This window comes from Chionomys nivalis, chromosome 5 (genome assembly GCF_950005125.1).
Source record: "Chionomys nivalis chromosome 5, mChiNiv1.1, whole genome shotgun sequence".
NCBI lineage: Eukaryota > Metazoa > Chordata > Mammalia > Rodentia > Cricetidae > Chionomys > Chionomys nivalis.
This window is the reverse complement of record NC_080090.1, coordinates 3,445,086-3,470,648: the sequence shown is the minus strand read 5'-3', so window position 1 is coordinate 3,470,648 and position 25,563 is coordinate 3,445,086. Positions and strand designations below refer to the sequence as shown.

Here is a 25,563-nt window from a genome sequence, read left to right as displayed (position 1 = left end):
CTCAGCCAGCTGACCAAGCAGCAAAGGAAGCCAAGGTCGCAAGTTCAGCACTGTGATTGGAGAGCCAAGGTTTTGGGTGGCAGTGAGGAGCTGAACCTGATAGAGCTTCCATGTCTCACCCAACAAAATCAGGTCTGATAATGCCGACTTTCCAGGGACGGGTGTGTCCTGTGTAGTGACTATTGTCGGCTTGTCAGAACATGTTTAGCCTTCTTCATTGTGTCAACAGGGTAGAAAAAGTTGGATAGATAAGACACATGACTAGAGCTACTAGAGGTAGGAATTCTGAGAAATTTTTGGCCATATTACTATATCTCCCATATAGCCTGGAATGTTCCTAGGCTATCTTCTTGAACAGGTGGTAAAGGAAAGCACTGAGAGGGAAGAGGAAGGAGAGAAGGAGGAGAAGGAAGAGGAGGAGGAAGAGGAGGAGGAGAGAAACCAAGTTTATCTGTCACCCTATGAACTCTAGAAGACTACTTCCCAAAAGAAGATGGAAGGTAGCTTAGGAGCTCTCAAGGGTTTATTTCCTCTTTCCTACTTCTTGTGTGTTACTTCATCTAACCATGACCCCCTTGGGTCTCCGAGGTATTTAAGCAACTTGGCAGAAGACAGAGATAGACATACCAATGTCTTCTTCAGCTGCATCTTCTGGACCATAGCTAAGGTGTCGATTTGGCTTCTTATCTAAGATCTGACATTGTTTACCACCCGCTCCAGTCTGTTACCTGCTGTGCCATGCTTCCCTCATAGGTTGAGAATTATGGCTGCCCTTGATCACCTCATAAAGTCACTGCGGGGTCTAACAGAAAACGATTGTGGCCCCTTGCAAAGCTAGCCTTCCGTGAGAGCCTGTAATGGATGTGCTCGCACTGTGGTCTGAAGGACTGATACTAGATCCTTGATCCAAGCAATGAAAAAAGTAAAATATCAACACCGAAAAGCAAGAGAAATCAGGGCAGATTGAGGACATTTAAGGAACACGTTTCAGTCCTGCCATAGCTTCTGGAGATCACTCCTGCCTGGATATTATGTGGTCCCCTGCACTTTTCCTCCGCGCTCTTGTGTTAACCTAAGATTCCAGGATCTATAGAGTGCTCCTCACTTCCCCCACCAACACATTTCTCATCCCTGGGGACATCTTTCCTTCTCCAAATATGTACAAAACCAGCAGTCCCAAAGCTGGCTGTGGGCTGGCTGAGCTCAGGGCTATTCTGGGGCAGCCAGTTTGCACGCTTGCTAGAGAAGGATTAATGAGCCGGTCTGCTCATCCATTGCAATTAGAAACAACAGCACAACTATTCCGATGCTATTTCTATGCAGAGAGCTTGAACTGCTCATCAGCCCTCCACACTCAAAGACCTGTGGGCAATTAGGGCCCTGTTAAATATAGGAGACTCAAAAGAGAGCAGCCCCATCTATGCAGATGCCCCCAGCTGGCACCCCAACAGAATGAAGGGAATTTAACTCCGACCTGCAGAACCAGAGCTAAAAGCGCCCTGGCCTTTGCATGCAACTTGGGCTGGGTTGTCACAGGCAATTAAGGAGTGAGAGTCGATCGATCTTAGGAAAGCATCCTGACATTCATGGATCCAGATCAACCAAGCCATGGGCTTGACATCAGCCCATTAAAAGGACAATTTAGTTTTAGCTAAGGCCATGAGGCGGGGGAGGGGGGTGTTATGTACCTGCATCTCTTATATTTAAACAAGAACAACTTCAGAGAGAAAAACAGAGACCAGAGTGGGTTAGGAGTACTGGAACACGTGCTGATCATAACAGTCTTTGATTCCAAACAGTAATAGGTACCTTGTTCGAGGGGGTCATTCTCCACTTCCACAGGTCAGTGATTGATCTTGAGACAGGGCAAAGCTCAAGGGTGGTCCCAGAACTATTTATCTTATGCCCTTTGACAAGTAGACAAACTTCTAGACAGGCCACTTGCCTTGGCTCTGTCAAAAACTCTGTGCTGTGTCCGGGACCATTCTTGTCAGGAGTGCATTTTTGGTGGAAACTGCTCCCACTGAGAAAGGAAAGGAAGTCTCTTTCTGGGTATTTGGGGGACCTGCTGACCATGAAGTTCACTCTCGGGGCTTGAAGCACCAGGACAAGTGCCAGAGCTCAGACTTTCTGAAGCCCTGCTGTTGAGTCAGGTGCTTGTTTCATTTCAGAGAACTTATCCTACTGTATTATCCTAATTCTTTATAGTTTACTGGGTTAGGAGGGTAGGCAACCAAAGTCACCATCTCATCTTCAAAGTGCCCAGAGGTGGCAGACACTGTCTTACCCGGTGACACCACTGCATGGGCAGTTTTACTGACAGTGAACCCCAAGGGGGAATAGCACTTAGAGCTTTCTTGAGCCCCTAGGTCAGTGAGGGAGGCAAAGGCAGATCTGACTTAAGTAATAAAAGGATTGCATGGCTAACACTGTGATATGTACCACAAAGAACATGCACAAAATGCTACATGAAGTGATATTGTTAAACCACTTTTCAAAACTCAAACTACCAATTAGTAGCATCTTCCAGCTTCCGTGACTAATGGTAAGCTATTAACCATTGCTAGGTCAAAAATTTCTAGAATATTTAACAAACTTCTCTCCTTCCGTCGCTCTGAGCCCCACCCCAGCACTCCACTGGACCACATGGAACATCAGAGATGACCCAAACAGATTTATGGCTTCCAGGGTATTCCTGATGTAGTAAAATCAGAACTGAGCCTGCCAGACAGAATATCTGTATTTGCCAAGGGAAAGAGCAAAGGTAGGGCTCTTTCTAGGCAAGAGACTACATAAGCTAGTCTGAGGGCAAGAAGAAAATTGATGCACAATGAGAAGGGACATTGGTTTGGTGGGACTTTGTGTGCCTCTAGTCCAAGAATGTGCCACTCACTGCTGTTATCATCACTGTTTGGGGCAAGAGGAGCCTGGGCAACAGAGGGATGGAGCACAGTAGAAGGCAACAGATCTGAACCCAGGTCTTTCTCCAAACTCACCTGTATATACTTCCTGCTGCTTTTCTGTTGAAATTGGAAGAGAAGGCAAGGGCCAAACATGCCAAGAATGAGTGAAATTTGGGTTGTACTTCTAGGAAAAGCACACATCTCACCTCTCAAGGCATCTCTCTGGGTAGGCAGTTCCTTACCTATTCCATTCAGAGGACACTGGGAAATGTGATGAGCGTGCTCGAACACGTGCATATTTGCACACGGGTTCTGGGGGTTCAACAAAACCCTGAAGCTGGATTATAAGCTCTGTGATCCAAAAACTTTAGGGGAACAGCCCCCATGGTTGTGGCTTCTCATGCTGCTTTCTCTCCTGCTTGGTTGTGGAATCCTGTCTCTGGTAAGGGAATGTTCCTTGCCCTCCTCGCCCTCTGTCTGCCATCTACTAGATGTCTTTTAGCTTCTCTTGTTATTGGTATAGCAAGAGATTTTTTCTTGTGTCTTTTATTGGCATCCCAGGGCCATGTCATTTAAAATACCTCTTACAAGGGTGTTGGACTAGAATGAGGAGCTGGTGATTTCCATTAGCCTGCGCCCTGACAACTTTGTCCCCTGTGTCTCCAGCCACTATGTGACAGTCCATTAACACCTATTTTTAGTGCTCCCCTTGAAGACCCATGCCCTTGGACATCCTTTGTCAAAAATGCGTCATTAAAATATCCCTGAGTCTTTTAGCAGTTCAATTTCCAATAAAACTCACTTTACATGTACTAAATTATACCCATGAGTAAATTTCTAATGCACTAAATTTTATGAGTAAAATTCCATTGTACTTGCTCTTCTTTCTTCACAAATGTTTTTCAATTTAAAGGACGTATTTGTAAAAGTTTTATGAACCCTTTGAAAGTAAAGAGACAGTAAAATACAGAACTTGCAATCCCGACTATAATTATGTTGCTTCAGTTCTAGTACTGTGCCCCATCTCACTTCTAACCCTTCCTTCTAGAACAAAGGACAGGTTTAAGTTAAAGATAAAGTCCCACCTGCTCCCACAACCTCATGGGCTCTATGATAGCCACTGCATTCAACCACACATAGATACATTGGCCCATGAAAACTCATAGAACTCCTGAGAGCTAATAGTTAAACATCCTGGGATTTAGTGAGCCTAGAACTGTTTCACATGGGAGACACTGACGGGGAAATATGCTCTCATCAGCCAGTAATAAAATAATGAACAATATGGCCATCAAGGAACAGCACTGGAGGTGATAGGCATAGCATGTCCTGGGGAATTATGCAGGCCAATACACTGTTTGGGGCTCACTGGGCTCCTGTTAAGGGTCTAGTCTGGCTATGCGTTTGGCCACAGCTACATAAAAATAAGTGTTTGCTGAATGGACAGATGCTAAGGTATTGGGGAACATCACTCCCAGAAAAATTACAGTCATTTGTATCCAGATTAAGAAAAATATTGCATTTAGGAAGATACATAGATGTTGTAGGGAGGCTGCTAGTTAGTTCCCATCTGTTTAGCCCTGAAATAATCACACTGAAACCATATTAATTAAATCACTGTTTGACCCATTAGCTCTAGTTTCTTATTGGCTAACTCTTACATTTTAATTAAACCCATCTCCATTAATCTGTGCATCGCCACGTGGTTGTGGTTTACTGGCTAAAGTTCCAGCATCTGTCTCCGGCTGGGAGACATGGCTTCTCTTGACTCTGCCATTCTTTCTCCCAGCATTCAATTTAGTCTTCCCTGCCTGGCTAAATTCTGCCCTGCTATAGGTCCAAAGCAGTTCTTTATTAGTCAATAGTAATCACAACATACAGAGGGGAATCCCACATCAGATAGACAGACAGACAGACAGACAGACAGACAGACAGACAGATATAGATATATTGAACTTTTGGTAACTTATAGATGGAATCTCGTGTTCTTTCCTTGGAGCCTTCCCCTTAGTCTTCTTTTAGATGACTGGTCACTTGAACTTCTGCCCAGTGGCCCACCCATGAGTCAGAAATATCTGTGAGGGTTGATGATTGTCTCACTAAGTTTCATCTTGGAGAAGTGACATTTGTCTGACTTCTAGTTCTGTATTAGTCACTTGCTACATACTTTGCTCATATGAGCTCATTAGCTCACTTCACCCTCCAAAAATGTGATGTAGGCAAATAAGACTCAGAGGACTGAAATGACTTGGCAAATGATGCATAGCATTCATGACTTGAGTTTCTATTATTCAAAAGGAACTCATAAAGGAAAAAAAAAGTGTGGTACTTAATCTTCCAGAATACTTCAGAGGGCACTTACCCAGAGGCAAAACCCTCCGTATCACAGGATGAATGTGATAATGTAGAAAGATCATTGACTCGAGTTTTCATGCCTCACTTTGAACTTCAGATTTATCTACTCTTGAGTTGGGTTGAAATAATTATAATTTAATCATTTTGTAAAGTAATCATCCCTCTGATATGTATGCCCATGGAGCGCTCAGCAGCTTCATGATCAAAGCTTCAATTTTAGTTTATTACCAAACCTAAGTGGCTTCGTAGGAATTCTTTTAAAGCACATCTCCCCATTTCCCCCCTTCCAGTAACAACAAACATACACCTAAGTCACTGAAAGCACACCGGCCAGATGAAGCAGACAGGTGTGGGATGAGCAAGACACTGAAAAATCTGAGAGCCTTGCTTGTGGATGCGGGAAGCCAATCATCAGAGACTAGAGATTCATCGGAAGTAGACTGGGTTGCAGCAAGTTTAGCTCTTTCAATAATAATAATAATAATGTTATCATTAGTAATAAAGAGAGATAAAAACAAAAGGAAATAAAAGAATAAAGTGTTCAGAGTGCTGTTAGTAAGAAGTAACGTCCATAAGTTGAGCAAGAAGGGAGGCAAGCAGATAAGAGGAGTCTCCTACACGATGTAGGAACGCCTTTCCTTAGCCTCTGCGGAACCAGTTTTCTCTGTGACTGAGAGGTGGGAAGCGTGGAGGCCTTGTTGAACTCTACCAACTGCAAGTCCTGTAGCCCAGTGGATTGTGCTCAGTTTGTGTCTCTATCACTCACCATTTCTGGGAGGTAGAATCTGATTCCCTAAGGACTTTCTCTGGCCACTGTGCTTTCCCTCTAAGAAGACTGGCAGTATAGGGGATTGACAGGCCCTCACCTACTCAGGGGACCTCGATCTAACGACTGGTGAGAGTTGATGAGCAAATGCACTAGCTCCCATCTGGACTATGATAATTCTGTCATGTTCTATGTTGCAAATAAGATCTTATGTTTTGTTTATCTATTCCTTTCCCTAAATCTTTGCCTCAGTCCTCCTCTCCCTTGCCAGTTCATTGGATCATTTTGTCCATGGTTTCCTTTAAAATCCATACTTTGAGTTCTGCCTCAGAAAGTTTAGTGCCACTGCCACACAATGGGACAATAAAAAACAAGACCCTATAGATGTATCTAAAAGTTTATGGTATGTGGGCATGTGGGACAGTCATCCACCAACAATGGCCCAATGCCAATGGCAGACCTGCATTTTGCTGCCCACATCCTCATGCATCACATAATATGTAGAGATGGATCAAATTCATAGAGAATGATCTTTGTTTTTTATCTTTGGGAGTATTTAGACTTGTCTTTGAAATATAGCAAGGCAAAGGGAGAAAAGATGCCCAGAGCCTTGGGCTTGAGTTATGGAGTAGCAAATGCCTCTCGGATCAGTAGCTTTAAAAAGCTAGTATACTGTTGAAGTATGATTTGGGTGAGCCAAGACAGTGGGGGGTGGTCCTGAGAGCTGGCACCCCATCAGAAGCAGGAGGGCAGCTATCATCAGCAGATGCAACTCTCCCCTTGTGACCTTTACCCTTATCCTCGGGGTGTGGTTTGGGGCAAAAAGAACGGTTTAACTTTAGCCTTGAATTACAACACTATTTGAAGCAATATTTGGAGGAAGCTGATGTCATTGCCTGACTTATTGTCATTCCAAGAGCCTTACCTCCCGTAAACTATTTTCCGCACACTGGTTTCGTTGTGCAAAGGGACCTACAGTGTATTAAACATGTTTGCAAGTTTCTGGCTGCTCTGGCTGTTGAGAGGTGGAACCCAACTGCCCTCCCCTTGAATTTGTGCTGGAGTGTGTGATTTATTTAATAACAGCATCTTGCAGATGTGATCTGAGACATCCGTGTTTATGTGACTTTAGAAGCCTTGCAACTTTCATCTCCATCACTTGGAAGATAGCTACCATGTCTTGAGACAACCCAAGAACCCTTGAGGAGAGGAGCCAAGGTATTTAGTGCACAACCCTGGCTGAATTCCCAGTCAGTTAAAGCAGCATTTGCAAGGCCTTGCAAATATGTTCTCCAGCCCCAACAAGTTGCCTCAGCCCTTATTCTGATGAGTTTAGGGACTGTAATGAACTGTTTGTTGAACACACTTGAAACAAATTAATGAACAAACCCAACAATCCGAATTTTTAAATCACTAGGTTTTGACATGGTTTGTTATAAAGCCACAAGTTACTAAGGTAGTAAACAGAAGAGCAATATTGATCTCCTAAAGGACTGTAGGGATTGGTGGCAGCAACAGGGACAGAAACAAAATGCAAAGATGTGATTCCTTCTATGTTCTCCTTTTATTTCAGCCTTTTGTCCTATGTAGAAAAGAGATTAATTTGGAAGGACAGTGGGGACTTTAAAGATGTCTTTCATGTTGGCTCCCATTACAGATACTGCACCAGATGTGGTTTGATTTATGGAGCCACTCCACATGGCTCTTGTAACCTGTAAGTACCTACTGATATGGCAAACGTGTATTTCTCTATAGTTGTTGTATATGTTAAGAAAGAATAGGAATTAGTAAATTGTAGTATGTAGACCCAATCTAGCTGCTGTGTTGTTAAAATAAATTCTTTTAGGATAGTTACATTCTTCTATGTATTGTCTATGAGTACCACTGTGTTACAACTCTGGATTATTTGGATAGCCACCCTATATCCTTCTAATCCTAAATTGTTTATTATCTCCTTACACAAAAGTTTTTTGGAGCTTTAGTCAAGGCTGTCAGAAGCAATTTACCTTCATATTGAGTATTACAATTACTATTACTATCCTACCTTAGGGCTATTTCAACTTGAAAGCCCTATGTCACAATCCAGTACATAGGAACCTCAGTTGTGTATCCATCCCCTTAGACACCATGTAGGGGATGACAATAGTGACTGTACCTAGTGAAAAGGATGAAGAAATGGTATAGATAAGCTGCTAAGATAAAACATGGATTGTCACGGACCATGGGTACCTGAACCACTATGTACTATGAACTTAGTCTGGCTCTCACCTATCTTCTGTATGATAATGAAAATGTTGGGAAAGACACCCTAAAAACATTCAGGGGCCTACAGCCAGTGAACTTCTAGAACTCTAGTGGTTTTAAGAATGCTAGTGTATCTCCTTTATGGACAAAATGATGGATTTCTACCATTTATACTTCCTATCCCAGAGAAGGGAGCATAAGGGACCTTTTTAGATTTAGAAAAGAACATCGACTTACTGAGATGAAAGGTCATTAGTTTTGAGTAAAATCCAGAAAACAGAGTCTCTACCGTGGCTTAAGGTTACCAATGCTTTTATATCTTGATCCAAAAGATCTGATGCCATTAAAAATCTCTGTATGAGACAGCAATCCTATATGAAGCCATTTCCTCCTTATGTGAATCACAAAACAGATATCAGAATACCTATCCAGAATTTAGGAGCAACACCATTACTGTTGTTTCAGTAAATCTACCCTTCCTTTAGATATCAATTTGATAGTGGAGGCTTGATCAGGGACCATAGTTACAATGCAGCCTGAAATTTTCATTGTGGACTAAGCATTGTTGAGCCCAGCACGTACCTACATAAATACAAATAATAGTGTTTCACCATCATGGGGCATGGAATACATACTATCGAGCAAAAGAAAATTAATAAGCACTGACCTACAGACACGTGGTTCTGCTCCACTAAATCTTGGAACCTGTATCTGTGGGGTCATGGAAAGTTCTTGGTAACCAGCCCTTAAAAAACAATTTGACCTTTTTAAAGAAAGCTTTGCATAATAGCTTGTCATCCAGAGTGAAAAGATTCCATCATTGTAGGTCTACTCTGTGACGATCCAGAAAGATGGGTCAAGGAAAAATGTCCCAGTAGGTAGAATTTCCAACAGTAAATCTCACTGTTGAGAAACAAAGCTATAAAGCTCATTGCTTCCTGGGCAGTAGCTGTCCATTTTAGTCGCTTAAAAGAAACTTAGAAGAAAGGGACCAACTTAAAGGGATTGACTTCTTTTAGTGGGGACAGAGTGTCTCCTGCCCACCAACAGTCAATGTTAGGATAGAAGTATCTTAACTGGTCAAGTTTACCGATTCTGAGAACCTGTCAGTATCCCCTCTATCCTAATCAATAAGCTCCTGATCAAAGTAGCCACGGTGATCAATGTGGAGTGTGCACATGCATCCAGGTACATGGCCGTCTACTCACCGGCCGAATCAGACTGTAGCAACTCATATGAGTCCAACTAATTCCAAATGAGCCAACACTGGTTTCCAGAACTAGCAAGCCACCCTCGGGGCACTCAGCTATCTGATGACAAAACCACTTCTATCCTGGAAGGCAATGGTTTCTTCTTAACTTTTTATATGAATTTGCCTTTCCTACTTAAAATATATCACCCGATTCAGCAACTGGACACTCACAGAATTATTCTTAGTTCCCGCCGTGATATTTCATGCTTTGCTTCTGACTGAGGAACTTACTTTGTGATGAGCGGTGTATGGAAACAGGTGCGAGCTCACAGAATTCATCAGGCCCACCGTGGTGTCTAGCATTCAGAAGAGTGGGAGCGGTTTTTCTCACACACCTGTTGCTATGCTCGCGCATGGAAATGTTTTGCTGGGCTAATGTCCCATAAGATCCAGTAAAGTCTGAATCATCGGCCAGTATATGTTGTTTCTACCTTACCCAAGATTCCTAACTCCAGGAATCAAAGGATAGACACAGGACAAGCTTCTCTTGCTGCTGCTGTGAACCTATCCACTTAAAAAACTTGTTCTTTCTAGCCTCAAAGTTAAAAGCTTTAGATCCTAAGGTAGAAATATTTCTACTGGAAGATGAAATATAGACCCACTATGCCAGAAGCCTAGCACTGATGACTACCTTGGGTACCTTACATTCAGAATCAAAAGGAGGGCAGGAGAAATGGGTCTGCTGTTAAAAGAGCACGCACTGTTCTTATAGAGGTCCCAAGTTCAGTTCTCAGCACCCATGTTGGGTAGCTCATAACCGCCTGTAACTCCAGCTCCATAGAATCCAACACACTCTTCTAGCCTCAGAAGATACTTGCACTCACATGTACATACCCAACACATACACACACACACACACACACACACCACAATTAAAAAGGAAATACAATTTTTTTAACAGTCAAAAATAAAGTAGATTTTGCTAAACAGACTGACATGATTGTGACATCCACAAGTAAATTGGGCTAGTACTGGACTATTGGGTTAAGAGTAACAGTACATCTGGAATGCCAGAGTGTCTCTTGGACTGTTGTGCCCTGTCATTGCTTTTGTATTATAATAAAAGAAAAACAATCTCAGTTATCAAGGTCTGGGCCCTTCAGAATCACGATGAAGGATGCTCTTGCTGAGGACAAAGGGATGGGATGAGCAAGGAAAGAGGGAGGTTATAAACACTATGACAATAAAACCAGCTCAGACAGGAACCGCCTTTCCTTGAATTCAGTTGCCATGGTCACACTGGGTCAAGAAGTCTTAGAAAAAGTATGAATCAAGTTGGGAAAGAATCAAAGATAAGTAGCCATCATACTTTAGAGGGGGTTCCAGGAAGAATTAGAGTGAGCATACATCTGCCTTGACCCTGTGACTTACCTGGGCTTAGCAGAAGTCGTGATTTCAGCGCCTATGCTCTCTCTCTGTCTCGTGAACCATCAAGTCACAGGCGAGGTGTACACATTCAGCAAACGGTGCTAGTTTCTCAGGCACCCCACACCCAGGTGAATCCTAGCTTACCTTTGTAATGTCGTCTTTGCACCCCTATATTTCATGTCCAGTCTCTCTCATGGCATTACTGACAGAGGATTCAGGCCACATCACAGAGTAGCAATACTCTGCCCTGAGTCTTCCAATGTTTCTGCTTTTGATCAGATCCTGATTATTTCATACCAGTGGTAAAGGTAAGCACAAAGCCAGAAATCAGAAACCAGTGACAGCATTATTGTCATGCCCTACCCCCTCCAAAGGGCAGCTCTTCTACAGGTGGGTAGAGCTGGGGACACTGTGGTCCTTGAATATTGTATTACTCATCCTTTTGAGTGCCAGAGCTTCTACATTTTCTATTGCGTCCCATCCCAGGATCCACCTATAACCAATGCCAGATCAGAGGATAGAACATGAGACTCAAGATTAAAGACAATACCACATATAGGTCTATATAGTCATGTCCAAGATCCAGTTCACAAATGAGGTGAAGGTTAAGACTGATCTACCATTGGGCTCACCAGGCTTACCCCTCAGAGGACCTGGATAAATCGGAACTCTCTTTCAACTTTCGGAGTAAGATTTGAATCCTAATTCCACATTAGTAATCCACTTCCCCATTTTCTCTTGTTTCTTGTCTCTTTAGCTTTTCAGGGGTCATCTCTCACTTGCTGCCAGCATGGGGGTCACTGAGTCCTATGAACTTTCTTCCTCTCCGTCGTTTCGCAGACACCTTCTTGTCTTTCTCCTTCCTCCCTCTCCTCCACCTCACCCACCTTAGACCAAAGGTAGCCAGCAAGAGCTCTGCTGTGAACTGAGCCATCTATGCTGATTGGTACTCACTGGAAAAGTACCTGCCAGCAACTGAAATCCACGTGGAGGATCTGGAGCTGTTCTGTTCGCACCAAGGTAATGAAGCTATCCAACCTTTCTAACTCACTAGATATATTACAGGTCCATTCTATTAAATCATATTCTTTCAGCATGGACCATGCACCCTGAGAATGATGCAGGAGGAGGATGGAGACTGCTTTCTCAGAAGACACCATCATTTCTCAACTCCATTCTGAAAGTTGCCCGCAGCAAGTGAGGCCCAGAATGCTGGGCGATCCGCTCTCTGGAGCAATGGCAGGGCAGGGCTGCTCGAGTGTGTTCATGAGTGATTAACATTCCTCATGACGGAACGGAGGCTTGGTGACTCAGAGCAGATGAGGAATAAAAACCTGAGTCCTTCTCAGAATCCTTGGTATGCTGGTTGGCAGGATTCCTGTCTCCTTCGAGGCAGGCCGCCTCTTAAGCCCCTAAATTTCCAAACACATAAATCATGTCCAGGTAGCTATTGATTCTTTTGCAGAAGAAATAATGAAAAGGTAAAGAGAAAGAAGAGGAAGAGGGAAGAGAGAATTTTATACACTATCAGAACTTCAACGTTTAGACTTTGAAATTGAGCCTGCCACACTACCGTGTCTGTCACCGTGTGACACTCCTGTGTCTAAGTCAGTGTGTGTGTCTAAGTCACTGTGGATCAAAAGTTGACTCTTTCAGCAATGTTCTAGTTGACGGTTAAAAAAAAAACAACAAAAAAGTGTTGACAGAACAGAAACACTGAGTAGATTTACTTTTTGCCTACTTCATACTTTATATTAGACCCCAATAATTCCTCTAGCCCTCAGTTAATTCCTGTTATGTTGAATTTCCACTTTTATAATGAAAGGAAAATTTAAATGACTCTTGGCAGACAAGCTATTTGAAAAAAATGTCAAAATATTTCTTGTGTAACATTTGCACACTAATGTTCACAAAAATGTTTATATCACACAGAGCCAGACACGCTGGAATCCTCAGCGCTTGCTCACACCAAGCAAGCTTGAGAGCGCTGTAGGTCCTCCGGGTGGCTAAGTCCCTCTAGCTATGCACCCTGATAAAACACAGACCACACGGAGATTCTCCTCCTCTCCCCTCGCACCTCCAACAGTCTGCGGGATGAATACCCAGTGCTGTCACCACCAAAGTGCACACAAAGAGCTGGGCTCTATTGACTGGGGAAAAATGGGGCAAAGCACATCGTGCAACTTGTACTACCGTGTGAATGTCCCTAAGGAATGTCAAGTGAGCTGGTAGTAATGGAGGTGGGACTGTGAGAATCATAAATGACAGATGTCACTGATATTTACATATAGCTGCCAGGGAGATAACTGTATTCTAAACCTTTAGTTTGGCGATGATTTAGTCTCATGTCTGATGGGAGCCTCTCAAATCCATAAGCCCACTGCCCTGCCAGAAGAGGATGGGAGGTAGCAGAAAGGGCGTGGTTCTGGGATCCGTAGCCTCTACAAACACTCTTCCTGTTTTCCATCCCTCTCATCTCCACTTCCCTATGTGAAAGCCCATGCTTTATTCCTAACTAAGATATGTGTATAATACCAGAGGCAAGAGGAACGTGATCCTAGCCAAACAAAAGAGGGGTGAGTGCAAAGAACGACACATCCCCAAAAGAGTTTCATTTATGTAATGAAATAACTTTACACATCAACAAAAACACACCAAGATTTTTTTTTTTTGCGAAAAATATTTTTAAATAAAGTTTTGTCTTTTTTTTTTTTTACATTCTGATATACATATGTAACAAGGTTTATGGCACTGTAACCAGAATCAAATCAAAAAAGAAAAAGAAAGAAGAGAAAAAAAGGAAAAAGAAAGAAAGAAAAGAGGGAGAGGGTGGGAGGGAAAGCCACTGGTATTGCTGAGTTCCTCTCTCCAAGCTGGTTTGATTTGTCACTCGTTGCCAGCTCTAACTCACCCTCACACTCCAAACACCATTTTTATTGCACAAGTGCCAGCAAAGGCACATGGTATAACGGTCAGTTTCCTTCTATTAAAAAAGAAAGAAAGGAAGGAAATTCTCTCAAACCCAGAGAAGGGGGATAACTACCCAGAGCATGAAACACACCAAATCAACACTGCTCTCTCCAGAGAGCGCATGAGGGGGTCTGAGACCATTGAGGCTGCCCGCCCTTCTCTTTGCACCAGTGAGTGCAACAGGGCATGGTTTGTTGGGGTTTCTCTTCTACATGGTTGGACAGGTAGGTTCCAGGTCTTTGAGAGCCAATGTCTTTTCCGCTTACTTTTGGGTCTTTGTAACTGAAGGGTGGTATCTTAGGTCTATGAGCCCGCACAGACGATTTACTCAGAAACCCTACAACAGCTAACAAGGAGAACTGGGGAGAAACAGTTTCAGAAGCTTTTTATTTGTTGGCTTAAAAAAAAATGACCTTTTTAACCTCCTTGTAAAAACAGACGAAGAGAAGTGGCTCTCAATGGCATCAGAAGTTCTAATCTCCTCACACTTATTAAAAATAGTCTTTAGACAGGTCTGTTGCCTTCCACAAACATTCTCCCAAGTTAAAAAGAAAGAAAATAAAAACAGAAAAGAAAAACAGAAAACAAAACCCAAGCCAGACCCTGCCCCTTCACTCCTGTCCGTTGTCTCACAGAGCCAAGGCCCTTTCCGTCCTGCCTGCTGTCACACAACCGTCTCCATGCCCATGAGCTTTGGTGTCAGGATCCGTGGTGTCACGCCATTGTTTAGGTCTTCCTCAAATTCCAGCAACTGCCCCATGAAGTTGAGGTTCGGGGAGATAATTGGTCGTTTGCCTTTGACGAACTTGTAAGCGTCAGTCATGGTCATCCGCGTGTGCTTCATCAAGTAGGCGATGACGATGGTGGCCGAGCGGGACACGCCGGCCTGGCAGTGGATGAGAAGGCCCTTTCCACACTGATGGGCTTCCTCTGTGGGACAGAGACACAGGCGTGAGGGGGAGGCAAGGAGGGGGCAGAGGGAGGTCAGAAAGAATGGACTCAGACGGTTTTACAGCATAAGGTACCAGTGAGTTCTACAAGTTCAAGTCACGAGCTATAGAAACTGGCTACAAGCAGGAATGCTGGGCGGTATTTTCTTAAATTATTAAAAAAAATTGGGGGAATACACATGCTACAGTGTGCATGGGAAGGTCAAAGGACAACTTGAGGGAGTCAGTTCTCTCTTTCCACTGTGAGTCTGAGGATTGAACTCAGGTTGTCACTCTTGGCAGTGAGCTCCTTTTACCCACTGAACTATCTCATTGATCCTCCATTTTTTTTTGAGGCGTGTGTGTGTATGTGTATGTGCCTGTGTATTGTATGTGGGTGTAGATGAATGTTTACATATATGTCGGTGCATGCTCACATGTGTCTGTAGAAGGCCATGGTTGATGTCATATGTCTTCCGGATCACTCTCTATGTTATATGACACAGCATCTGTTGCTGAACCCAAGAGCTCACTATTTCTGTTGGTCCAGATACCCAGTTTGCTCTAGGGTGCTCCATCTCGGTCCCTTGTGCCATGGGATTCCAAGCAGGCTGTCTCAGCTACATGGCCTTTATGTGGGCTCTGGTAATCCAAGACCCCATCCTCATGCTGTGTGGTAAGTGCGTTATCTGCTGATTCATCTTCCCAGCCCCGCCCCTAGAGTTCTACATTTAGAGAGAAGATGGAGGAAGGGAGTCATCATTTGTGGGAACAGTACCTGTCACAGGAGATGGAGGAAGACAGAAGCTAAACCTATCACGCTGACACACTCATGACAAGCAAGCCTCTACGCTCACCATACCTATAACAGGACACATTGACACACTCATGACAAGCAAGCCTCTACGCTCACCATACCTACAACAGGACACATTGACACACTCATGACAAGCAAGCTGCTACGCTTGCCATAAATGTGAGCGGACCTCTCTTTTCCCCCATCTTGCTCCTTTTCTATTTTCTATAAAATCATACCTTTGACTAAAAGGGAAGGAAAAGTAAGGAAAGGCCGACAGAGGAAATGGAAATTATGTTACATACACCAATGATCATCAATAATAAAATTCTTCTATTTAACAATGTTAATTCCACTTTCCAGGTTATATGATTATATGGCTGAAAAACTAGTGCTATTAGCAATGCATCGTCTACATGCTAGACACACACACCCCTACTTTTCTTCATCCTATAGAAGGTTATTCTCTAAGAGGTAGCATTTAATGTGTAAGTCTTATTACTTCAACCTCCATGGAAGGGGAGAAATAAAGCTCAGCTAGAAAGTTCCTCACCAGAGACGCTCGCTGAGGGTTGTCAACGTTAGACTTGTGGAGTGCGGAACAACTGCATGGCCCTCTCCCATGTCTTCAACCCCTCACCCCCACATACACTGTTCCTACATGGCAAGCATTTAGAAGGCAGGATTCCCAAGTAGTTTAGAATCGAGAGCAACTGAAAGTGGAAGGTTTAATACTAAAAGCTTTGGATGCCTATGAGCACTGGACAATATTTCAGTGACACTTCTAGATCTCCCCCCACCCCCCCGCAGGAAGGGTCCCCAGGGAAATGCAGGTCAGTGATCAGGTAGAAGAGAAGGGGGTAAAGAGATTCATCCCTTAGCTTAAGTCATCTGCACCAGCTGCTTACCAGAAGACTAAGAGATAAACAGGACGGAAGTCTCTTTCTTACCAACCTATAGACCAGCTTGGATCAGGAGAGCCCAGAACAATGGTTTAAGAATAATCTCTTTCTCGACTTCCTGTTGGCACGCCCTAAATGACTTCCCAAACCAAGAACATCAAACATGGTGGTTAGAGAATGACCAAGGTGCATCACGGGTTTGACCACCTGTTCCACTAACCCACTAGCTGAGTGACCTCGCAAGTCTTCTGACCCCCAAGACCACAGTCTTCCTGCTTGGATAATTCCAAAGATGCTAGCTCACCAGCTTCTGAAACTGTGGCGATTAAATTCAGCGGTTAAACTGGCATCTTTAAACCCTAAACCTGGGCATTGCTTAGTTTAGATTAAACTCAGGAGAATGCTATTACGCTGTGAACCCTGCTGTGCTCCCCCCTGAAGCCATACTATAAAATTTCAGTTTATCCAATCAGAGGACAAGAAGAACAAAGTTGAGCCTGAACACATGATCCTGAATTGCCCTGCAAGCTAAACGTTGCTTGTGATTAGTTTTGTTTTCTTCTAAAAGAGCAGGTAAGCCTGAATAATCCAGAAGGAATGTGAGCACCCTGGCTGTAATCTTAGAACAAGCCCATCCCCTGCTACTCACTAAGTGGAAAACAATTTCCCAACTTCCTCCACCTGGAATTAAGTCAGAGGGACTCTCCTTTCTAACAGCCTCAATTGACCAGGAACTTCCTCGTCTACCTGGGGACAAGCATTTCTTACTCACGATTCAAGGCTTGGCTCGGATTTTATGGATAAAGGATCCAAGGTATCTTTATACCCAGTGCTGGCATGGTAAACGTGGGCCCAGAGTGTTGGATAAGGAGTCCTGGCTAGGAGTCTAGATCTTTTTACTTATCATCCCCCCCTCCTGCCGTGTGTATAGGTACCACAGCACACAAGGGAGGTCAATGTGGGTCCTTACCTGTCACCTTCTTTGAGTCGGACATTTCTGTGCCACTGTGGACACCAAGCTAGCTATCCTGTGAGTGTCTAGGGGTTGTCTGCCTCCCATCTTGCTATAGGAGAGAAGGCATTACAGACATGCATGCCTGCACCTGAATTTCCTTGGGTTCTGGAGATTTAAACTCGGGTCTTCACTTTCCCTACTGTGCCATCTCCTCAACCTCCAGTACCCTCTGGACACTAGAACTCCTGATGTGGAAAGGTCACCTGACTTCTGAGCTTAAAGGACACTCTGATTATCTGTCCAGTGCGTCCATGGTAGGGCCCAGCATTGGAGGACAAACTGGGAAGGAAAACAGGCAAGCGAGAGTCCAGAACTGCCAGCTTGCCAACAAATCCATCAGCCTGTGGCTGCTCAACTGGAGACGATTTTTCTGTCATAACAGCGACAACCATGAGTAACTTTGAGACAAAGACCAGTGACAACCTGAGGCAGTAATGTGGAAAGCATTAGGCTACCTCTTTGGGCCAATAAAAGCCAGAGTCTCTTGGAAACAATAGTGAGCTTCTGTCATCTGCCATATGGTCCTAGTCACCCCGAGTCTCGCCACAATGCTGCAAGAGCTACCAAAGCTAAGGTCAGCATCGAGCTGGTGGTTGCATCCTTCTGAGGTTAGAGTCTAGAATTGCTAAAATGTCCCTTCTTGGGTCCTCCAGGGGCCTGATCTTTCTTGCTTCCCCGAGCCTGAGACCAAGTGTCAAAGAAAACATGTCCCTTCTCACGAGCACTAATAATGTCAGTCCTCCTCACTCAGTGTTTATGAACTGAGATCATTTAAGCGGAAGAACACAATCCGGCCATTCTTCCTTCTCTTGTCTGTAAGGATGCAACATGAGAGGAGACTCAGCACAGCATGCTCAGCTTTCTGAAGAAGTTTCTTCGGAACCAACCCTTTCACAAATGTTGCCTTGGCCTCGGCCTCAAGAGAAGAGGCCGCACACACTGTGACTCAGCGTAACTCATGGTGCTGGATGGTAATCACTTTCCCTATGCTGAGCGAATAAAGCTGAACAAGGTGGAAGGAAGGTGAGGACAGTTAAGAGGTGATGTCACAGTCTCTACTTGGTGTGCCCTTCAGGGTGGGGGAGGGAGGCAGGGCTGCATGGACTAGGCAGCAGGACTAGCTCTGACCAGTTCCTCATGTTCCCCTTCATTCTCCTGGTCATGCAATATCTAACTGCCAACCTCCACCGTCGCTCTTTGTTTCCTGGTCGAACAGATGTTGGACAAAGACAGATTATCTCTTTAGTTTGAACATGAAATGGCTCCACAGACTTGTGTCAAATGCTTGGTCTCAAGCTGGTGGCATCACTTCCGAAGGTCTTTAAAACTTGATAAGAGAACCCTTGCCTTGGGAAGTAGGTCACCCACTGTGTGTCACTGACGTCAATACGTTATCCTGGTCCCTCCCTTCCTAGTCACCATGAATTCAGCTGTCTTCGTCATACGCTCCCACTGCCATGATCTGTTCTTACTTACCACAGGCCCAGAATCAACAATGCAGAGGACCAAAGTCTCTGAGATCATAAGCCAAGATAACTGTTCCCTTCAGGTCAGCCTCTCAGGTACTTTAGCCATGGAAACAGAAACCTCACTAATTCAACTATTCTTTTACGTCCATCCAGATAGTTCTGAGACTTAAAGGAAGGACAATGGTTTAGGTAGTTTGCTTGTTTTCCCCTGGCCTAGGAATAAACCTTGGACCTAATATCAAATCCAGAGCTCAAGGGTAGGGAGAGCTCCCCGCACACCCCAGGTGATAGTTACCAATGAATTCAAACGCCTCTTCAAAGTACTGCCGCAGGTTCTGCTTGTTGCTATCAGTGGCCGGCAGCCGCTTGTAGTTGAAGAGGCCTTTCTCATAGTGGTAGAGGGGAAGGTGAGTGGTGACGTTGATGACGTAACCAATGTTGAGCCTCTGCATGGTGTCTAGGTCCTGAGCATCCTGCTCATTGCCAAGGAACAGGAAGGGCAGGATGGGCGTCAGCTCTGCGTTCTCGATGTCAGGGGTGGTGGGGACAGACTGAGGTAGCATGCTCGAGGCCGCCGAGGCGCCGCCCCCCACCTCCCGGCACTCTTGGAGCTGGAGGGAGTTGTCACAGAGGTTCTCATGGTTCTGCTTAAAACTACTGAGTCCCCCTGGAAGGAAAACACAGAGAGTGCGTGTAAGTAAGACGACAGAGCCCACAGCAAAGGTTGGCTTCCCCACAGAGATGAGTGCCACTGTGGCTAGGTCCATTCTGAACACTTCTAGAATAAAAACAAGAACTAGGAGTCTGTTTGGGTATGGAGAGTGGCTTCAGAGGGCTTCAGCTCCATTATTGCACAAACTGGGCCAAGGTGCCTGGGAACACGTTCCACACAACAACCCAGTAATTTCATCAACTGCATATTTATTTGCTTCTAACAGACACAGGTCCCTGGCCTACATAGAGCCTTGCACTTTGGGAGCAGAGAAAAGCAGGGACGACACTGTCCTACAGAGAACGTCTGCTTGTATCTTGGCACTGTGCACATGGGTCCTGTACCATTTATAGCTTCACCTTGGTGAAAGCCAAGTTCATTCCCTATGTAGCAGAGCAGTTACAAGCAGGTGTTGTGGAAAAGCCAGGCCGTGCTGGCTATGGTCCTACTACCATTGCTGACCTGCCTGCTGAGTTGCTCAAGATCATTTCTCTGTGTGTCTCGGTAACCCCACGAACATACAGTGTGTCTCAAGTGTATAGTATGTCTGTCTGCGTGTGAGTCTGAGATGGGCATAAACACAGGCCAAGTGTTCAATACACTCTCCCCCTCCAGGCTTGCATGATCACTCTGCATGAAGTAGCTATTTCTATTCATGTTATTGCTATGACTGCCCAAAGGTAGAAACAGCAGAGGGGAGTTGGGCAAGGGAAGTTAGCGCTGGGAGAGCGGCTCAGGATCTGCCTGACTTTCCACACCGGTTCTTGACTTCCAAGAGAGTGGCGTGTGAGAGTGGTCCGTTCTCCTGTCCTTAGCTTCTAGAGGTTTGTGGGCACACTAACCCGCTAATGGTGACCCTGATGGATCTCCTAATGCACACTCTGAGCTGGAGGTTCTGCTCTAACGCCGAGCCGAGTCGGAAACACTTCAAAGGTCTGGGCTGCACCTGTTCCCCCACTTTCAGCATGCAAACAAGGCCTTGTGATAGTACAGTCACTTATGGAAATCACACAGCCACAGGTGTGTGACTAGACACATGGGGATGTTCACGCAACATCATCTGCTTAACCGTGGAAGCAGAGACCTGGCCTGGCTCAAAACACACACACACACACACACACACACACACACACACACACAGAGTAAACGTACACATAATAATAGTAAGTTTAAAAAATAAAAGGCTAAGTAAATACAATAATAAAACTCAATAATAATTATGTTCATCCATAGAATATTATGCAGCCTTTAAAGGAATAACTCTATAAAGAATATAAAAATCAAAGAAAATGCTTCCATTTAATGTTAAGTGACAAACAGCTAATTCAAAACTTTCTGCAGAAAGCCTAAACCCTATACACACACAAAAAAAGAAGAATTACAGAAATCGATGGATCGGAGTTTGTCACTTGACTTGTCTATTCTTATGTTACAATTATGCATAAACAAATCTAAAGCATTATGAAGCTCACATTCTACAAGGTACCTGAGAGACATTAAGAGACCTCGGGCGGGGTCATCAAATGAGCATAAATTCCAGAAGAGCAGGATAAGACACTCAAAGCCTTCTGGGAAAGTGAGAGACACCGTGAAGTTCCCAGAAGTCATGTCTCGCCAGTCCCAGAGGTCTTAACAGTCCTCGGGCATGAGGTCGAAAGCACAAACCCTGAATAGGATATATGGCTGTGCTAAAAAAGTCCATCTGTCTACCACCACACTCTTCCTCATCTCGTCTCAGTTTTGACCACTAGAGCAGGGGACCCAAACAGAGCATGTCCCCAGCCGATGGGCACAGCCAGCTGTGTGACAGAAGACCAGAAGGACATGGAAACGACCCACAAACAACTCAGGAGGGCTATCCTGTGCTCAGACAAAAAGGAGAACAGTGGGGAAAAATCGTTTATAGGCAAACACATAGGAGCTTTAAATTCATTTTGACTTCGCTTCTGTAATTAAACTCTGCCCTTGATCTTCTGTTGTGAAATCAGTATACCGGGGTGACTAGCCCAGAGGGAGCCTTCCAAATACAAAAAAAAAAAAAAAAAAAAAGCAAGACACTAGAAAACATCACCATCAGTGAATGCGTAAAAACTACTCCCTGCCACTTCCCCAAACTCCACAGAGGACACTGGAAGGAGCTGTGTTGAAATCTGCTAGGTTCCACAAATCCCACAGTAAACAGTCCCACGCTGAATCTGCCAGGGGAGCCTGGTACTTGGCAACATTTTATTCCATATACGTTGAAGGGAAGGACTGGGAAACTGAACTCAAAAGAGGAGGCTGGGAAGTGGGGAAGGAGGGTTCTCGCTCTTATTTAGTGTATTCAAGCAGTAATTTGTCTTAAAAGCAGCTAGCTAGAACAAAATAAAAATAAAAGCATGCTAACTCCCTCCTACCACCTCCCCCCACACAAAATACCCAGCATAGAGCTTTTTAAAATTCAGTCTCAGCCCCTCCTTTCCCAGTGACATCAGCCGGAGGCTCCCCACCTGCCCAGTTGCCATAGAGTCACACAAAGACACACAATGACATCAGTTGGCATGATATCAGCTCTTTGAATGCAAACAATACAAGAAGAACTACTTTGTTTAAGGCCTCGGGTACAACTGTGTTCTGGGGAGCCAATGATGTAATGCTAACAGGTGGCAAGGAGCCTTCCATTTGCCTAATGGGGGGAGAATACGGGGGAGGGGCGGGTCAGAGGGAGTCTGAGGCCGACACACGGGACGCTTCTACCATAGTGTGTTGTGTGCCTGTATGAAATGGTGTGTGTTGTATGTGTGAGACACGTGGGAAAGGCTATCAGTAGGGAGAGAAGAGGGGAAAGGCCATGTGACCCAAACATCTCAGCTGAACAAGGAAGAAAGCTCTCATTGAGTGTCTAAAGGGAGACTCCAGTTAAGTCTGCTCATGCAGGGCACCCATTCTCACACAAGGGTCATGTGCAGGGACACGCGGAAGTGAAGGCTCTCTCCTGATGGCCTTTACAGCAGTCTGAAACAGTAGTATCTCACAGAAATTCGGAAAAATATGCATGGAGGTTGTTCTTGCCTCTTAGGGGTGAGTGTGGGTATGGCGTGGGGCCCTGGATTGGTAGCAGCAGCAGAAGGGAAGAGTAGCACTAAGGATGTCATTTTTGGTCCTCTGACCCCATCAAATGATTACCCAATCATTTAATTATGTTTGGCATGGTTATATAAGAGCTACAAGGGGCTGGGAAGATGTCTTAGTCAGCAAAGGGCCAGCTGCACATGTATTATCTGAGTTCAGATCCCCAATACCATTCTGAAGGCAAGGAATGGCGTATATGCAATCCCCACAGTGGGGAGGAGAAGATGGTTCCCTTGTACTTCACTGGTCAGCTTAGCAAACACACACACACACACACACACACACACACGTGGGTGCGCGCACACACCCACATACACAGGCACGCACACGCACAAGAATAAAAGCATCACTACCACACTATTGGAGTGGAGGGAGTCCAGTATAGTGGATGGAGACCATGGGCCCAGTCTACGGTGAGGACACCACCTCCTAGGAACTTGCCGGTGGGAAAGATCAGCTTACCATAAATCAGGCATAATATAGCCTATGCATCATGCTGGGGTAGTAGACACCTATGTGAAGGTTTATAGATACATCACATGGCATTCCATACATCTCATGCCTAAGTCATCAGCTTGGTTCTCACCTACACCCAATCTGATGATACGGCGAAGATGCTGGAGTTGGAGCCTGCCCTGCCCTGCCAGAGCCTCACTAGGAGACCCTAGGCTTCTCATCTGTCTCTTCCTCGGGTCCCCTACCAAGTCAGAGGTAACAGTAGCACCTACCCCGTACTATTCTAAGAACAAAAGAAGCTAACGAATACCAAGTTTGTCGAAATCATTTGGGTATATGATGAACACTTTATTTATTTTTAGAAATAAGAGCTGACGTCATACAAAAACTCAAACAAGTGAATGTAAATAAATAATAAATAGATAAATATATCTTAGTATTTATTTATTTGATATTTCTCTGTATATCTGGCTAACCTGGTATTAAGTCTACCAAGGTGGCCTCAAGTTCATGGCCATTCTCCTGCCTCAGGCTCCATCCTGAGTACTACACCGTCATGCCCAGCTTAAATTTTTACTTATGAAATAACTAGGAGCCAATTTATCCAAGGAGTTTTAAAGTCTGAATGGCACAGTTCTATCTTGAAGTACACAGCAGGTTCCATCTTTCCCGAACAACAGCTCTGACTTTCCCCTGGATTAGCTTTTCCAGTGAAGACTTGGGGTTCCCGGTTCTGCCAGAAACTGGGCTTTTAACATATGAAACAGTTTTCATCCTTTCGCCAGTCCCCACTCTAAACTGGGCCGGATTCCTACACAGAAGCAGCTTGCAGTTGTCAATGCAAATAGTTCTGAGACGCGCACAACAATGCAGAGAAGAAGCATTTTCAAACCTGGTCTCAAAATCGGGTTTCCTCGGCTGCCTTTGAGTCCATGAGTTTGAAAGGTGACCAGAAAATATCCAGTACTTTAAAAGAAAAATAGAGCTAGGTGTCGCCTGCTATGGCCAGGTGAGTTCAGGGGCAGCCTGGGACAGTGACAGACTGTTTTGGTAGGAAGACCTGCTTTTGTAGCCAAACTTCTGCTCCTGCTGCTGTTAGCTACAGTGGTGCCTTCTGTGCTGTGATTCTCTGAGTGCAGGGCTAAAGAACCAAAGCTCACACGCAGAATCCCTAAGCAGGAGACGGCCAGGCTCTACAGAGGCTAGTTAGAAGTGAGGCTTAGTCAGAAATATAAGGAGAACATTGCCTGAAGGTCAATGAATAGAATTAGCATCTACAGAACGGGGCTGGGGGAGGGTAATATTCTAAAACTGCACTCTTGCTGTTTGGGGCAAAAATATTGCTTTTCTTACTGTGTTCTCTGTCAGGAAATTGGGAGCAGTGAAGACCAGGGACTGGAAAGAGCGAGTCTGAATGAAAACCGGATCCCAGCCCTAACCATCTGCATTATCTCCTGCAAGTTATTTAACACACCTGCATCTCAGTTCCACATCAGCAATGTGAAAAAAAAATCCATCTCACAGATCTCAGCGCAGACATAACACTACATAATACATCTTACAGATGGCAGAATTCCTGGCATATAATAAATATTATTTTGTAGACCCCCCCCAGTAGAAACAAAACACCAGGGCAGTCTCCTAAAGTTCTGTAGGCACAAGATAAGATGAAAGACCGAAGCTTAGCTGCTGTCAAGTGTCTAAGGCAGAAACGTCCAGAGATGGGGGGCAGAGCATCTCACACCCACCTTAATATGAAAAATATATAGAGTTCCAGCTACAGTGATAAAAAGGATTTCTACTTTTCATTGTCTTTGAACTGATTCATATTCTCCATAGATGAGACCGGCTATTTGACAGCACCAGCAACTTCAAGCTGAGTACCAGGAAGCATCAGTTGTCTTAGGGTCCTGTCCTGTGGGAAACTATACTTCTTTCCCAAGGAGAGTGACAGGAAGCTATACTGAAGAGAGAGGAAGAGAGTGAAGACACCATCTCCCAGAGCAGAAGGGATGAAACAGAGAAACAGGAGAGGAGGGACAAGGGGGCTGAGTCCAGCAGCATGGGTGAGTACTGGGTGAAGACTATTCTTACACATAAACCATTTAGTGGCTTCTTCAAACCATCATGACTGCCGTGGCTGTGAAATGCCCAGCGTATGAAGAGACATAATCCAGGAGGCATCTTTAAACTGTAAAACCCATTTAGAAGCAGAGAGGGGGCTGTGTCCTGTGGGGGTGGGGGTGGGGCTCCCCTGGAGATGCCGCGTCTCTGCAGTTAGCCCTTTACATCCAAGTGTTTCAGAGGAACCGAGG

At 44.7% G+C, this 25,563-nt stretch overlaps 1 protein-coding gene across 1 annotated transcript in view; it reads right to left on the bottom strand.

Annotated features, from left to right (window-relative positions):
* Nucleotides 1-14,226: 14,226 nt before the first annotated feature.
* The window catches only part of Dusp10 (dual specificity phosphatase 10), a 39,083-nt gene continuing 27,746 nt past the window's right edge, over nt 14,227-25,563 (bottom strand). Inside the window, exons 3-4 of the mRNA XM_057769090.1 lie at nt 19,265-19,636; nt 14,227-14,788 (exon numbers count right to left, since the gene is read on the bottom strand). Coding sequence (XP_057625073.1) covers nt 14,523-14,788; nt 19,265-19,636 — 638 coding nt within the window. The 3' untranslated portion in view covers nt 14,227-14,522. The remainder of the gene's footprint in view (nt 14,789-19,264; nt 19,637-25,563) is intronic.